The sequence below is a fragment of the Phascolarctos cinereus genome, unplaced genomic scaffold (genome assembly GCF_003287225.1).
Source record: "Phascolarctos cinereus isolate Bilbo 61053 unplaced genomic scaffold, phaCin_HiC Scaffold_4;HRSCAF=312, whole genome shotgun sequence".
In the NCBI taxonomy this organism is placed as follows: Eukaryota; Metazoa; Chordata; class Mammalia; order Diprotodontia; family Phascolarctidae; genus Phascolarctos; species Phascolarctos cinereus.
Window position 1 is genome coordinate 704,985,583 of NW_027555847.1, and position 17,799 is coordinate 705,003,381.

Genomic DNA, 17,799 nt, shown 5'->3' on the forward strand with positions numbered 1-17,799 from the left:
GATCACATGACATAATAATTGTCAATTGCTTAGAGCAGTGCCTGGTACAAAGTAGGCAGTTAATAAATGCTTGCTTTCTTCTTTCCTTCCTTCTCTCATTGTGGTAGTCATTTTGTCTATAAAGCCCTCAGTTTTCTCCTCTTTAAAATGAGGGCATGAAGGGCTTAAACTGGTCCTTTTTCAGATTTAATTTCAAAATATTATAATTCTGTGCTATTTCATTAAGCTGTTAAGATTGAGATACAAAAGTAAAACAAAATTGAGATATAAAAAGTAATTCAGCTCTAAAACTATGTTTAATTATTATCCAACATTAGCCTGCCACGCACAGGCACTATGTGCTGTCCAGAAGGACACAAAACCCTCTTTGTCTAAGAATTTCAAAGTGCCTTAAAGTGGTGAGATCCAGTGTTCAGGTGAAGGTGAACTATTTCAGATGAGAGGGCATCCCAAAGGCATTTCGATCCAAATGACACTGGTATATTCTCTAGTGGTTCTTTGTCCTTGTCTTTTAAGCTAGCTATTGCACTCAACAGCCACATTTCACCACAGGAATTGTTACATGCTAAGGAATGATGAACCATTTGTAAGGAATTCAAGAACAGGCAATGGAACAAAAATGCCAGCAGGCTAGGGAGTGGAAAGACTGTAGGCCTGCCCCTGCCCTGCACTTTCCTAACCTGCCTTCTGCTGTCTACAAACAGGTGCTAGACCAGACACTCACCAAGGTTCCTTGACACTCAAGGACTCAAAAAGTCTTCCACTGAAGTCAATAAAATAACTACAAAACAGTAAGGTAAAAGACAACATAAAAATCAAAAAGCCTTGCATTCAAGTTGATGAAATGAGAAAATTTTAGGAATGATTGCATTAATTCACAAATGAAAAACTACTCTCATAAAATAACGAGTTGTTTCAGTTTGTTTCTGCAGAAAGTACACCAGTTTAATTGCTTGATTGATCTATTTCCCTTTTTCTCACATCCGTGGATGTTCTGCACTCAAAGAGAGACACAAGAATTATTCTTTGTCCTTTTGGTATTTTACCCCTCATATTGCTTCAGTATCCTTAAGTAAAATAAAACTAAGCAAAATAATTTCTTCCTTATATAGAATCCCACTCAATACAGTTATATCTCTTCTCAAAGCACAGGAAAATGTTGTTGATGCAACTCAGAAGAAAAGCTGTTTGCACTGTTATCAGTCTCACTAAGAAGGAGAAGGAAAAGGAAAAGTAACCACTCTCTATAGGATGTTTTTGCTTAGATTCCTATGAAGAAACCCAGAGATGTCCACAACACCAAATCTGTGACTTCACTGATGTATTCCAAGAGAAGAAATTCTCTCTACCAAGTCAGATTTCTGCAAAGTCTAGTCTTACAGAGATGCCAGATACACAACATACTACCCACCAAACTGCAGGGAACAAGATGGATCTCAACCAGATTAAGTTGCAATTGGGAAATATTAATGAAATAACCAAAATACAATAGAACATAGATAATAAAAATAAGTGGTTTTCCAAGTCACTGAGGCCCCCCAGGGATCCACTCATACAGCTTACTCTCTATTTGAGTTGGGCACCACTGACCTGGAGCCCAAAAGGCCCAGCCAACCAGCCTATGTCAGAGGCAAGATGTAAGTCTCCCTGATTCCCAAGGCTCCCCGCTTATCTCTTGACTAGGCTACACTCCCTCAAGACACTATTGGATTTATTTGTACTATATTCAGAAACTTCTTAATCTTTACCCAATTTAAACTCCAACCTTTTTCTCAATTTAGAAAGAAGTGAAATAATAAATCAAAATAAATAGATAAAATTTTTTAAAAAAGAAAGTGAAATAAATAGATCAGAACCAACATCATTCCTAAATATTCTTTCTAAAAACATCAATCACTTCCCTTGTTTTTGTAAGTAAACAAGTCACATTATCTACTAAATAGGTCTAAAATTTCTACCAATGAACTGTAAAAGTTCCTCTAAAAAAATTTTGCCTCATAAAACAAAGATTTATCTCATATTTTATCTCATAAATGATGCCTTATGATGTTAGAAAATGAAGACTAGATAGAAACAAAAATAGAAAAGAATGGATAGCAGATATAAAAATAAAACCTAAAGAGAAGGAAGAAATAAGATGGAAATATGCACAGAAGGAAATGAGAAGATGCTACAATCCCACAAAATTTTAATAAAGTGTATTTCTAAAAGAATCACAGAATTTGAGAACTGAGAGGGACCTCAGCAGCCATCTACTTGAACCCACGCACAGAAAGAATCTCAACTGTAGTGTGCATAAGAAGTGTTCACCCAGCCTCTGGGCACTACCTACAACTCAAAGGTTCATCTCATTAGCACCTGGAAGGAGGTACTACCTTAAAAACCAACATCTGGCATAACTTAGATCTAGTAGGTCTCAAAATTGAAAGTTTTAATTAATTCACTTCTGCCCACATAAAACAGTCCTTATGCTAGAAGGGCAAGAGTTTCAACAGTTACACTTGCAAATAAGCAATCTGTTATGGTTCAGTGTTGTTGTGATTTTAATTAAAAATACTAAAGATATTTATAAGCCATATTGGAAGGGAAAGAAGGGAGTAGAGAGGGGAGAAAGGGTAAGTAGAAGAGGGAAGGAAGGAGAGGAAAAAAGAGAGGGGAAAGTAGAGAGAGAAGGATAGGAAGATGGAGGAGAGAGGAAGGAAAAGAGAAAAGGGGAGAGAAGAGGGAGGAACAGGAGTGAAAGGGCCGAAAGAAGAGGAAGCAGGAGAGAAAGAGGAAAGTGGGAGGGGGAACAGAGGAAAAAGGAGAAGGAAGAGCAAATTTTACGGAGTGGACAAGAGCACACAGTTTAGTACCACATAGTTTACTGCCCTCTGGCTGTTATGACAGGAGACCATTTGGAGGGAAGAAAAGGAAAGAGGGTCCAATCTAAAGAACATCCTCTTCTTGCAGGATGCTGGCCGCCCACTGGCACAGGCCCTCCTCACCTCATGCTACTGCACTGCTGCTCGGTTGTTGCCCTTCTCCACTCCGCGCCTCGATTCAGCTATCACAGTGGTCACCTCTCCCACTCACTAGCCTCCAGGATCAAATACAAGTTCCTCTATCTGACCTCCTTCATGAACTGCTCCTGCCTTTGCTCTCCCCCACGGATGCCCGTCTCCCAGTCCTTGGCCAGGACAGTTTATCTCCTCGACTCTAGGCATTTTCCCTGTCTGCCCCTCTTGCCAGAAACTCTATCCCTCTTCATCTCTACCTCCAGACTTCCCTGGGCACCTTCTGCAAGAAGGCTTTTTTATCTTGATGCTCTCCCTTTGAGACTGGCCCCCGATTCATGCCATCTATAAATCTGCACCTTGCTGTTGGCATGAGCAAAGGGCTGTCTGTTGTCTTCCTCTGTATCCACGTTGTTTAGCAAGCGCCTGGCACACAGCAAGTACTTCGTAAATGTTCACTGAGTCATTGACATTGTGATTAAAGGAAGCAGAAGTACACGGAAACCAAAGAAAAACTAAACATCTTCCATTAAACTAGTGGTAAATTAGAGGTTAATGGGAAAAAGTAACTTAGGCTAATTGGAACTGTACGTTAATTTTGTCATATCAAGGTATTCATTTTTACCTCTGTGACAGGAGCCAACACATTGAAGTTACACAAAATAAGAGAGAAAGCACGATGTTGAAAAGATCACTCTAATGATTTATTTTTATTTTTGTTGATAGCACTTCAAAATAATATATTCAAAGACCCTCTGGAATGAATTACTCAGGACCTCATTTTTTGATTATTGCCCTATGTTAAACTGTAATTTAATGCCTATGAGAGGTTGACTCATTTTGTACGAATCTTTTTTAAGTAACTTTCTTTTTCAATCTGACTCTTGAAAATGACGTCTTTCTATACTGATACAGAACAGACCCTTTCTAAAGTTTATGGACTCTGAGAATTATATTGGACATTAAGAAGTTAAGTACTTACTCATGGTCACAAAACTACTTATGTCTCAGAGGCCAGACATGAATCAGGACTTCTGACTCCAACACTGGTCATTTATGTACTATGTCACTCAGCCTCTCAAAAAGTAAGAGTTAAGAAACTATCAAAACTTTCGAATTTTCTGAACTAACACTGAACCATAACTGTCACTGTACAAGCTGAAGTAAATTTGCTTCATTTTGTCTGGCTCTTCATTCAAAATCACGTAAAATATGAAATTTGCTTCATAAACAACTCACATACTTTTCAAATATGATCAAAACACAGTAGTCAACAATGGCCTTTATAAAGCATGGCACAAATTAATGTTAATGATACAAAACAATCAAAAAAAAACAAAAACACTTACTGTGTAACTCATGATGTATCACATCGACTAAGTTTGGCTCATCTCCCCACCAGAATATCCATAATTCTTTGCAATCTGGTTTGACATCACGGCGCCATACACACAATAGATTGGCTTGCAGGCAGCGAATGAAACTTAACAGGATTGGATCATCCTGGGCAGGGGCTGAAATGATGGGACCACAGTCCCCATGCCCTCCAAAATTGTACCTACGCCATTTGATTCCCGTGAGCTCAGCCTATAAAAGAAAAGAGAAATAAATTATTTTCCAATTGCCTTTTTTTAAAAATTATCCAACTCTAACATGTCACCTTTTACTTAAATGTGACACACACACACACAAAAAAAATACTGAAGTGATCCATCATATACACCAAAGCATCACACTCCAGCGGAAGAATATTCTATACACACATACACACACATACACACATATGCACACACCACACAATACATACATGTGTATATCTGTGTGTGTGTGTGCGTGTGTGTGTGTGTGTGTGTGTGTGTAATATATATATAATGCATATATATTTTCAATTTAAGAAAGAGGGGAAATGTTTTCTTCTACAAATAGATTTCAAAATGACGCTTTTAAATCACCAGAGTAGGGTGCAGCTAGTTGGCGCAGTGGATAGAACACCAGGCCTGGATTCAGGACGACCTGAGTTCAAATCCGGTCTCAGACACATAACACTTACTAGCTGCGTGACCCTGGGCAAGTCACTTAACCCCATTGCCTAGCCAAAAAACAAAACAAAACCAAAAAAAAAACCTAAATCACCAGAGTAAATTAAATGTCATGATTTCCAAGTAAATACATTTGTCTAAATAATCACCATACTTTTGGGGCAGCTAGTTGGCGCAGTGGATAGAGCACCAGCCCTGGATTCAGGAGGACCTGAGTTCAAATCCAGCCTCTTGACACTTACTAGCTGTATGACCCTGGGCAAGTCACTTAACCCCAATTGCCTTTTAAAAAAACATACTTTTGATTCACTATATAATGCTATTACTATATCCTGAGAACAGAGAGCGTAAAAATCTCCTTAGTCAGTAAAAACATGATTTACTCATCAAAGAGGAAAAATCCAGTAGCCAGGTTGGCAACAGCACTTAAGAATATAAACTTCTGGGGCAGCTAGGTGGTGCAGGAGATAAGAGCTCCGGCCTTGGAGTCAGGGGGACCTGAGTTCAAATCTGGCCTCAGACACATGACACTTACTAGCTGTGTGACCCTGGTCAAGTCACTTAAACCCAACTGCCTCAGGAAAAAAAAAAGAATATAAATTTCTTTATAAAACTGTGAGGGGAAAGGGAAAGCATTCTAAAAAAACTAGGAGCAAACAAGAAAAACAAACTGAAGGACAAGTAATTAACAATTACTCCTAAACTACTACTAAAAATCACAATTATAAACTGGCCTTTAAATAAGTATCTTATTTTCCAAGTTCATTTTTGTGATGTTTTTGTGATGTTTAATAACAAAAATGTGATTTTAGTTCAGAAAGTTATCAATAAATTTGGTTAGTATTTTGGATTAGTACTATACACAGCTGATATTGAATTTTTCAAAAAATGAATGGGGAGAAAAGTGCTCAAGAAAAATGAATGGAAAGAACTAGATAAGAAATCCTACAGGACAAGAATAAGCACCAAAATGTAATCAAAATTATGTGGCAGATGAAATTCACCTAAGTGAAAATTAATGTTTTGAACCTTGAAAGGATCTTGCAGCCAAAACAATATTGAATCAGTGCCAGAAACTAACCATATTCAAGATGTTAAAAATTATAATATAATAACAGGTGGGTTGGTCTTAAGGAAATCTGTTACAGAAAGAACTATTTGAAGATTTTCATCTGTCACACACGGAAGACCCAAGATCAAATCGTGGCTTCACTAATAATGCGTAACATTTGGGGGGGGTGCTATTAGGGTTAAATGACTTGCCCAGGGTCACACAGCTATGAAGTGTCAAGTGTTTGGTCTGAGGCTGGATTTGAACTCAGATAGTCCTGACTTTCAGGGCCCGTGCTCTATCCACTGGACCACCTAGCTACTCCTGATAGCTTTCATTTACATATTGCCTACTATGTGCCAGGCACTGTCTAAACGCTTCATAAATTTTATCCCTTTTGATCCTCACAACAACCCTGTGAGGTGGAGACTGTTGTTATTCCTATTTCACAGTTGAGGGAACTCGGGCAAACAGAGGCTAACTCACTTGCTCAGGGTCATACGGCTTCATAAGTGTCTGAGATTGAATTTGAACTCAGCTCTTCTCAGCAGGGCCCAGCGCTCTGTGTATTGTTCTGTCCACCGCCTAGCGGACTAATCTGCTGCTTTGTCAGAGATTTCTGCGCCTCGGTTATCTCGGTAATGAGGAGCTGGCACACAGGCACCGAAGGGCAGGGGGAATGAAGAGGCTGGGGAGCATGCGTGACTCCGTATAATGGAAATGCCTTGGGTCTTCTCCCCTGAGGCTGATACTTAGCCCTATTAAATGGACCTTGGTCCTTTGGCTTTGTATTTGTTTTTTAGGTGAAGGGACTGGAGACACTGACCTCACCAGTTTTAGTAGGTCAAGAGAGTGAAACTTCTATACAGGTAAAGTACTATTAATATGATTAGTATTATCCTAATTATTGTGGTACATGGTGTTGTTTAGTCATCTCAGTTGCAGCTGAGTCTTCATGAGTCTATTTGGGGTTTTCTTAGCAGAGATCCTGGAGTGATTTGCCATTTCCTTCTCCAGCTCTTTTTATAGATGAGGAAACTGCGGCAAACAGGGTGACTTGCCTAGGATCACACCAGCTAGTAAGTATCTATCCACTGTGCCACCTAGCTGCCCTAAAGGTATAACATGAAATCAAATTTAAATTCCAAAATTCAAATGAATTCAAATTCCAAATTGAAAAAAATATAGGACTAAAGTAATTTACTCTCTTTTACTTAAAGCTAAATGTACGTAGTCTCTTTAATCTTCAGGTTTGAAATACTACAAAGAAATTATAATTAACTAAATTTAGTAATGATTTTTTTGTTGCATTTAAGCAGTTTTGCAAATTTTGCAAATCTTCTTGAGTCACTAGATGAACTTGGTGCCTAAATGAAACATTAAACAGAAATATGGAGAAAATAGATACATTTAGGTATTCATTCAATTAAACCAACATTTCCGGAACACCAATAATGTCAAGCAGTGTGCTAGGTACTCAGGATGAAAAGCAGAAAACAAAACAATCTCTACCTCAAGTAGCCCAGACAAGAGTGGGGGGAGGGGGAGAACATGTCCAGAGATAAGTAGGAACAGAATAAATATTACTTTCCAGCAGAGGGAGGAGGAAAAAGCACCCACAACTGGGGAAGGGAAAGGAACATAAAAGGCCTCCTAATAACTTCTGAGCTGTGTTTAGAAGGAAGCTAGAGATTCTGTCTATGCCATCTGTAGACTATTTGAAGAGGGAAATACTTGAAATAAATGGGTAACATGACAAGGAATAAAACATTCAGCCAAGAAGTCAACAAGCACTTGTCAAGTGCCTACAAGCAAGCAAGCACCTACTACTGCTGCTAGACACAGTGCTAAGTTCTGGGGTTGCAGACAAGGCAAAAGACCGTCTCTTCGCCCTCCAGGAGCTTACAATCTAATGGAGGAGATAACATGTGAACAAATACATATATACAAAGGAGGCTATATATTACATAAAGAATAGGTAATAACAGAGGGTCAGCAGTAGGGGAGGTGGGAAAGGCTTCCTGCAGAAGGTGGGACTTTAGTTGGGACTCACAAGGAAGCCAGGAAGCTCAGTAGTAAGAGAGGACAGAAAGCATTTCAGGCCTGAGGAACAGCCAGAGAGAATACCTGCAGCCAAGAGACGTTGACTAGGTGGTCCAGTGGATAGAGCACTGGGCCAGGAGTCAGGAAGACTCATCTTCCCAAGTTCCAATCTGGCCTCAACATTTACTAGCTATTTGACCCTAGGCAAGTCATTTAAGCCTGTCTGCCTCAGTTTCTTCATCTGTAAAATGAGCTGGAAAAGAAAATGGCAAACTGTTTCAGTATCTTTACCAAGAAAACCACAAAGAGGATCATGAAGAGTCAAAACACAACAGAACAACACCAAGAGTCCTGTTCACCCTGAGGTCAGGGTCACTGGCTAGAAACGTGTTGGGGACATGAGGTGTAGGAAGACTAGACAGGCAGGAGGCTGCTAGGTGACAGAGAATTTTGTATTTCATCCCAGAAGCACAGGGAGCCACTGGAGTTTACTGAGTGAAGAGGGGGAGCAGGAGCAGAGGTTGGGGTGGGAGGTGACATGGTCAGATCCCTGCTTTGGGAAAAGCACTTTGGTGGAGCAATAGAGGATGGACTGGAGTGGGGAGAGATGTGAGGCGTGCAGACACCGGAAGCCTTTGCAATAGTCTAGGCATGAGGTGAGCTGCACCTAGAGTCGTGGCACTGCCAAAGGAAAGAAGGAAGCATATAAGAGATATTGCAGAAATGAAATCAACAGACCTTGGAAAAAACCTGGATATGGGGGTGAGAGATGGTGAGGAGTCCAGGACAATTCCTAGGCCATAACCTAGGGTCATAAAGAAAGGAAAAAAGTTCCTGCCCTCGAGGAGCTCACGGTTTTAATGGAGCACACAACATACAAACACAAGCTATATGGAGAATAAATTTAAGATCATCAACTGAGGGAAGATACTAGCTGGCACTGGGAAAGCTTTCTTGAAGGTGAGATTTCAGCCAAGACTTCAAGGTAGTCAGAGAAAGCAGGGATAGAATTACAGGCACTGAGAACAAGCAATGAAAATGCCTGGAGTCAACTGTGTGTCTTGTGAAAGAAGCAGCAAGAGGGCCAGCTAGGTGGCACAGTGGATAGAGCTCTGGCCTTGGAGTCAGGAGGACCCGAGTTCAAATGTGGACTCAAATACTTGAGACTTACTAGCTGTGTAAGAAAGAAAGAAAGAAAGAGAGAAAGAAAGAGAGAAAGAAAGAGAGAGAGAAAGAAAGAAAGAAAGAAAGAAAGAAAGAAAGAAAGAAAGAAAGAAAGAAAGAAAGAAAGAAAGAAAGAAAGAAAGAAAGAAAGAAAGAAAGAAAGAAAGAAGCAGCAAGGAGACCAGCATTATTACTGGACAGGACATATGAAGAGGAGGATGTAAAAAAACTGGGTCAGGTTATAAAGGTCATAAAGACCTTAGATTTGATATCTGAGGGAATAAGGAGCCACTGGAGTTTACAGAACAGTCGGAAGATCTCTTTCAAAGCTATAGGGAGAATGGCCTGGGCTGAGGACAGACTTGACACAGGGAGACCAACCAGCAGGCCTTTGGAATCAAAGGTGACAGAGGGCCTGCATCAGGGCAGCGGCAGTATCACAAGGGAGCAAAGGAGATCTATGACCTTGCAAAAGACTGGATTGGGGGATGGGCCACAGTAAGGAGATAAAGCTTACAGATGCCTGGTGTGACTGCAAGGGTGGTGATACCCTAGTCAGTAACAAGAAAGTTAGGAGGGAGAGCTTTGGGGAAGAGAGAATGAGTTCAAATTGGGATATGCACTAACGTGAAAATATATTGAATAGGAATATATATGTATAGTCTATATCAGATTGCATGCCATCTTGGGGAGGGAGGTGGGGAGAAAGGGGGAGAAATATTTAAAACCAAAAACCTTATGGAAGTGATTGTTGATAAATCAAAATAAATTAATTTTTTAAAAAATTTTAATTGGAATATGATCAGTTTAAGATCTCTATGGGATATCCAGCTGTCCAACTGGCTATTGAAGAGATGAGAATAAAGGTCAAGAGAGAGGAGTGGATAAATAGATAAACAGAATCATCTGCATAGAAGATGGTACTTGAATCTGTGGGAGCTGATAAGATCACTCACCAAAATGAATAGTATAGAGGGAGAAGAAAAGGGGATCCAAGACACAGTCCTTGGGGAAACCCATAGTTAATGGCCATGATCTAGATGATGATACAATGAAAAGAGACTGAGATGTAATAGTGACAGCAGTATCACAAAAACCTAGAGAAAAGAGGCTACCAAGAAAGTAATCAAGAGTATACAAGACCAGAGACAAGTCAAGAAGGATGATGCTTGAGAAATGGCCATTTGATTTGGTGATTTACAAAATCATAGGTAACTGTGGAGAGAAGAACACAGCTCTCAGCATATCCTGGAAAAAAAAGCAACAGATAATTTTGCAAGTGATAAGAGAGGAATTTGTTGTCTACTTCTCTTAGGATTTGAGAAAATTTAATTTAATCAACTGACAGAGACTCTCTCGTTTTGAACTGTCCAGAACAGTATGATTAAACAAGATACAATCCAAGGATAAATACCAGATATCTTCAACAACATAAATTTAATTCAGATTTACTTATATTAGTGTTTTAATGTCCTGTCTTTTGCAAAGAAGATGCTCCTGACTTACAATAACCAAGCCAAAAGCTTTAAAGTACTTTTTCCATTGGTGGCATTGACCCATGGATACTCTCAGCCAATTCCCTTGTAACCAATAGCATAGATCTGTCAAGCAGAATTCTGAGTTAAAGGTACACTCTGCAGTCAGGGAAGAGAAAAGCTAACTAGCTGCTATTATTATTATTATTATTATTATTATTATTATTATTATTATTATTATCATTATTATTATTATTAATAGTTAGCATTTATATGAGTACTTTAAGGTTTGCAAAGCACTTCAGAAATATTATCTCATCTTATACTCACAACAAAACTGAAAGGTAGGTACTGTTACTATATTAATTCTACAAATGAATAAACTTAGGCAGTTTGAGGTGAAAGGGCTTACCCTGACTCACAGAGGTAGGAGGTGTCTGAGGGCACATGTGAACGCAGGACTTCCTGACTCCAGGATGCCACTGAAACACCAGATGCCTGTAAGTCTATAGAACATATTAAGCTCTGAGCCAGAACTCCTGGTCCCAGACTCACCAGCACCTTGTTGTGGCCTGGGTGACCTCTAAGGTACTTTCTGGCTGTCAACCTTTGATGCTGACCCTCTGACCCAAGGACAATTCTGTTCATTTCTCTAAGTCTCAGTTTCCCACCTTTCACACAAAGGGATTGGAAAAAAAACCCTTCAGTTCTCGACCACATGATCCTATGAGCTTAATTTTATTGCTTTGGTCTTAGTAGCACAGGAACCTAGCCAACTTTCCAGAAACGAAGTTCTGGCAGGACAGATTATCTGTCACCCTGCTTCATTCTTTTCTGCACAAAAACTCCAAGCCCATGCACTTCTCCTGGCACACCTATCAAACACAGATACAAAACAATACATATTCACATTCTCTGGCAACAAATAATGCCAAAATTTTATTTTTTTATATATGTATATGTATATGTGTATGTGTGTATTTATTTATTTGCTTGTTTGTTTATTTATTTAGTGAGGGGGAATGTCAGTCTCCTTCCCCTTTGCATTTATTCATTCCCTATGCATCTTTCACCAGGGGCTCAAAAAGCACTTTGACTTAAAGTTACAGGTTGAAGCTCCTACTGCAAAGTCCAAAACACTGTCAAGGTCACCTAATAAGCCCATGGGAGGCAGATAAAAATCCAGAGGATCTCAGGTCCCTGGTCCTCTGCCTCACAGGGTGGGTCACTGACGATCGGGTAGAGGACACAACAGCATTGTTAAACAGCTAAGGAAGGCTGGCCATTGATAAGCAGATAAAAGGCCAAACTTCTAAATCAGCAGGTAAGTTTTTCACCTAATCTCACATTGCTCACCTTCACATAACTTAATTTGTGTAACAGTTACCTCTATACAAGTCATATCCTGCCAGTTAAACTGTAAACTCCTTCAGAGGAGCAACTGATCTCTATAAGCCCAGATACCAGCATAGGGCTTAAACATAGTAGGTGTGCAATAAGCATGTGTTGTTTTGCTGAGGTAGGCAGCTACAGGCAAATAAATGTCAGAAAAAGTCAAATATTGCTACAAAGTATACTCCTGTTGTTTGGTATAACCTTAAATAAATATGATTAACAACTCAAAGAGATAAATGTTTAATATTGGAAAACGGACAATATTTTAAAGAAGTGATTTATTTTTATAATTTTCCAGTTATATCAGAAAGTGGATAATGATTTGATTATTGTATTTAACAAAATTAACTTGTCAAAAAAAGTTGTGAAGTCACTGGGAGGTAAAATGGGAGGGAATTTTTGTTTAACCTCTCTGGGGCTCAGGTTCCTTACTTGAGGTGGTTGATTTTAGATTTTCCCTAAAGTCTCTTCAAAAGCTAAATCATATAATCCTATTAAAACAACTTCAACCACCTAAATTTAATTTGTTTTATTTCTGCCAAATGAATAGAAATGTTGAGGAATGTACAGAAAGTATGGGTCAGCAAGAAAGAATAACAAAGGCTAAAGACTTCTGTACCACTCAGAAGCTTAAAACTTTTATTTCAGAAAAGAATCAATGGCATTGAATAATACTACAGAAAATGAAAATGATTATATTTTAACAGATAAGAAAAGATTCATTATTGATGTGGCAAAGTCATCCTTGAATCAGTTATCTGACTATAGTCAGACCATTAATTTGTCATATAATTGAAAAAACTCAAACTTGAAGTACTTGAACAAGTACTTGAACAAGATAATGGAAAATGAATAACTGACAGGAAAAATGACAGGCACCAATTTTAATAATTTATACATTAGTTTAACCAAGGTAGATCAGTCACTATAATAGAACAAAAAAAAAAGCCTGAAAAGCAACTTTGTCCACAAAAACCTGATTTATTTGCCAAGTGGAGAGAGATAAGCAGCCAAAGACAACACCAGTTTAGAATAAACTTATTTGTAAAATCTTTCCCAAAAAATCATCGGATCATAGAACTAGAGCTGGAAGGAATGCCAGTGGTCACTTGGTCCTCAGTCGTACCCCTTCATTTTACAAACAAGGACAGTGAGGCCCAGAGAATTAGTATGACTTCCCCAAGGTCATAAAAAGGTGATGAGGATAAGACATATTATTTTATAACGTTTGAGAGGGTAAGTAGAGTAAAAATCAGCTTTTCAAAAGTTTGGCAAGAGAACCAACTAATAAGAAAAGTGAACTCATGGGCATTTAAGAATGAAAATAGGAAGACAACACAAGAAAAATGGAAAAGATCTGCAAAATATTTTATGATACATTTTTCACCTTCAAGAACAATACAACAACCACACTTGGATTCTAATACCAGTCCCGGGTGGTCTTACAGAGAAAGCAGAAATGGTACTAAAGAGAAAAAAGCTTAGAAAAGCAGCCAAATTGGATCATGTATACATAAAATGAAATCTGTGCTGGGAGCTACATAATTATGAGAGCATAAAAGAGTGAATTCAAAAGATAAAAGCAGAAGGAATAGATACCAAAGACATGGTGATAATCTCATGCCTTATTAATAATGAAAAAAAAGGCAGCTGAGAACATCATATGCCTATCTTCCCAGCTCTACAAAATCTTCATGGGATTCATCAAGACATTCATTGACGGAATGGTTAATGGAGGCAGTAGGGAACAGGCTTTTGCAAGTGATATTTTACTATGAGCCATGTTCTTTATTTTCTAGCATTTGATGGAAGATATAGAGAATACAAGATCCTCCTGGGTTTTTTATTTGTTAAATATTTCCCCAAAAAAATTTTTTTTTGATTTGGTAAAACAAAATGCCACCTTCAAAGAATTCTTCCCACAAAATAACTTCCTCCTATACATCAAAATCATTCAAGTTTCCCTGGAAGATGTAACAGAAATGACCTGTTCAACAACCACTATGATATTAAACATCAGGCAAGGCATAAAACAGGGTGATGTATGCTCACCAAAAGTATTCAAATATCACTATAATGGAGAAGATTTGTATAAAGTCCAAATTTTAAAGTGATTCCCTGTGGATGGTGCAGTCTCTCAAATGTTTCTGTTTGCTGGTGCTATGGTGCTATTTGCATCAAGTCTTCCAAAGCATTGTAGATCCCCCTGGAAGAGATTCATAACCACTCAAGTAAGTTTGGCCTGACCATCCACAGAGGAAAAACCAAGTGGATGACAAATGTCTACTGTCCAAATTATGACATGTGGTTAGATGGACAACCTAATGAGTTTATCTATATATGTGTGTGTGTGTGTGTGTGTGTGTGTGTGTGTGTGTGTGTGTGTGTGTGTGTGTATATATATATATATATATATATAATATATATACACAGAGAGAGAGAGAGAGAGAGAGAGAGAGAGAGAGAGGGAGGAGACAGACAGTACAAATAGATAATGAGTTGGCCCCATAATTAAACAACAGGAGGAAAGCAAATTGGATGCCTTTGAAAAATTGCCAGGCTCCATCCATGACCCCAAACTTCTCCCAGAAACAAAGCTCTATGTCTTAATACCAACATTATACTGGCGTTCTTACATAGCCAAGATATGAAGCAAAGTAATCGCCAAAGAACTGAAAATTAATATCACATAAACAGCAATAAAGAGGTATGTGGGCAGGAGGGTAAACAGGATTTGAGCCAGCTCCAATGAGGAAATTTCAAAAAAGAAACGATATTGGAGAAATGTCTGATAAAATATCATTGGGGGAAATGTTTGATAAGAGGAGAAAATGGGCTACTCATGTAGCAAGGGCTACAAATGACAGGTAAAGAGCCTGAATAGTCCATTGGTATTCTTTGTGGGAGAAGAGGAGTTAAAAAAAAAAAGGCAGCAAATGGTGATTCAGCCTAGCCAGAAAAAGAGAAGATGAAAGCCAAAAGAGCAACTGAGGCAGAAGCCAGAGTGAGTGGTTGCACCATGCTGGGGTAATTACTGATTGCTCAAAGGCTACTTAGGTTAGAGTCCAGGCTGGTGAACATTAAATGACTCCAGATGAAGGGAGACTTGGGCAGCTCTGCAACTTAGCCATGAAAGTCAAAAAGTCAATGACTGAAATGTAGGTGGGGAAAAGGGCTGAAATCCTAAAATTTTTAAAAGGAGAAACTCAACAAAAACCCAGAGTACAAACAGAAAAATTCAGAGAGAGGAATCTAAAATTAAAAGGAATATAAGTACTAAATCCTAAAAGAGAGTATAAACATTATAAGAAAAAGGAAAGAACCAATGATTAAATACAGAGAGCATGCACAGAACAAGAAAAAGAAATAAAATCCAAAAGAAAAATTAATGTCATTTAATATATCACAAAAGCATATTAATGCAGAAATTAAGTCACTTAGCAGATTTTTTAAAAAATAAATTCACAGTGCAGAGTTTTTCCAAAGAAGGAAAAGAGAGATTAATAGATTTAGAATAAAAAAATTCTTACATGGAGGAAAATGGGGGGGGGGAGCAAAAGGCTACAATGTTAAAAGAACAAACAATCTGTATATTAGCCAACCTTAAAGACAGGATGCACAGAGACATATCAAGAATCACAGATCTCTTGGATAGAGCACAGATCCTGGAATCAGGAGGACCTGAGTTCAAATTCTGCCTCAGGCACATACCATTTAATAAGCTGTGTGACTTTGGACAAGTCATTTAACCCCAACTGCCTCACTAAAAAATAAAATAATAAAATAAAATAAAATAACCTGATAACATACACTAAAATTTTTAAATAAAAGCCTTGCAAAAAGGACTAACAATTTGTCCAAGAAATCATCCACTACGAACAAGCTGGATTTGTACCAGGGACATTATGATGGCTCAGCATAAGAAAACAATTAACACAATTAATCAGATTCAAAACAAAAAAAAATGAAAATTATATCAATAGCTACAGATAAAGCCTGTGTCAAATTATAGTACTTATTTATAATAAAAAAAAAGAAAACCCTACAAAGTACAAGTAAGAAATGATTAAAGTCTCTATCTAAAACCAAAAGCTAGCATTACATACAATGGAGAAACACTAGAAGCTTCTCAATAAATATAAAAGTAAAGCCAGAATGTTTCCTTTACTCAACTTCATTAGACATAGTTCTAGAAATGCTAACAATAGCAACAAGATAGGCATAAAGATAGGCAAAAAGGGCAAAATTATTCCCATTTGCTGATGACATGACAGTTTACAATATGTTAGGGAATCAGCTAAGAAACTAATGTAGAAAATTAATAGCTTCAGTATGTAGGCTATGAAATAAACCCACAAAAATCAACAATATTTCTATATAGTAATAAAATTCAGGACAAGAATAAGCCCCCTTCAAAATAACTCTGAAAGGTATAAGATATCTGGGGGTCACATTCAATATTTGTGTAAAATGAATGAATGAAAAAGTATTTATTAAGCATTGTCAAGCATTATGCTAAGCACTAGTGATACAATTACAAAATCAACTACATAGTTATAACACTATATTTAAATATACTGAGATATTAGTGATAATTAAATAGCTGGGACTTGAGGTAGGCAGGAAGACCAATCAGGAGGCTGCTGCGGCAGTCTGAGGGAGAGGTAGGAGAGCCTGAGCTGAGGCTGGAGTCAGGTTGGAGAGATGCTCTGAATGGCCTTTTCAGTGCTCATGGCTGGGTTGTGTCAATGTAATAAAAATGATAATACTACATTAGAAAGTAGTAATTGTCAATCAGTACTTATTCAAAAATAGAAAAGCTGATCAATGGAAAAGACTAGACAAGGAAGAATCAGAAGTATATAAACTCAATAAACCTGAAAACGTAATTTACCTAGGTAAGACTTCCCCATTTGATATTAAGTACTGGGAAAAATGGAAAACAGTGTGGAAGAGCTTAGGTTTAGACCAATATCTTAAATGAGATAACATATGGACAGCCATGAGAACTCTAAAAGCCCTACAGAATTGTTAGTGAGGTCAAAGTCAAACAGAAACAACATCCTAGTGGGTATATATCAACTTAGAAAACCACAGATTACTTGACTCTGTTTTACTGTATTTTTATGTTCCCCTCTTCCAAAGTTCTGACTGCTTCCTAAGTACCTTCTGAGAACTCCCCTTGGCATATTGGTCATACTGCTCTTGGTCCTGGAGGTAGTTGGTGGCGGCTGAGATGACTACATACAGCAGGAGCAGCAGCAACAAAGAGGCCAGTGGACTAAGAGCATGGCCGTACTGAAAACCTGCTCAGTTCGATACTAAGAACAATCTCAAAACAATGTTAAACAGGGAGAAAAGTCTTGGTCACTAAGGCTCAAAGAGTTGTCAGTTTGTAGCAAGCATGTAGCGCACAGAGAAGGTGCTAAGAGGACACAGTATATCAGAGGCCCAGCCTTCCCCCAGTGCCTTCCTGGGACTCTCCACACTTCTAAATGATGGGCTGCAGTCTGAACGTTCAGAAAGGCCATTCAGAGCATCTCTCCAACCTGACTCCAACCTCAGCTCAGGCTCTTCTACCTCTCCCTCAGACTGCCACAACAGCCTCCTGACTGGTCTTTCTGCCAACCTCAAGT

The 17,799-nt window shown here is 38.4% G+C and overlaps 1 protein-coding gene across 6 annotated transcripts in view; it reads right to left on the reverse strand.

Moving 5' to 3' along the window:
- Nucleotides 1–17,799, reverse strand: part of MED13L (mediator complex subunit 13L) — a 395,342-nt gene that overhangs the window by 328,429 nt on the left and 49,114 nt on the right. For 5 of the 6 annotated variants that reach the window (XM_021008008.2, XM_078154351.1, XM_021008010.2 and 2 more), the window contains exon 2: nucleotides 4,346–4,583. In XM_021008008.2, the coding sequence (XP_020863667.1) occupies nucleotides 4,346–4,583 (238 nt within the window). Of the gene's footprint in view, nucleotides 1–4,345; nucleotides 4,584–17,799 lie in introns of those variants that run through there. The other variant, XM_021008011.2, reaches the window with a different exon arrangement.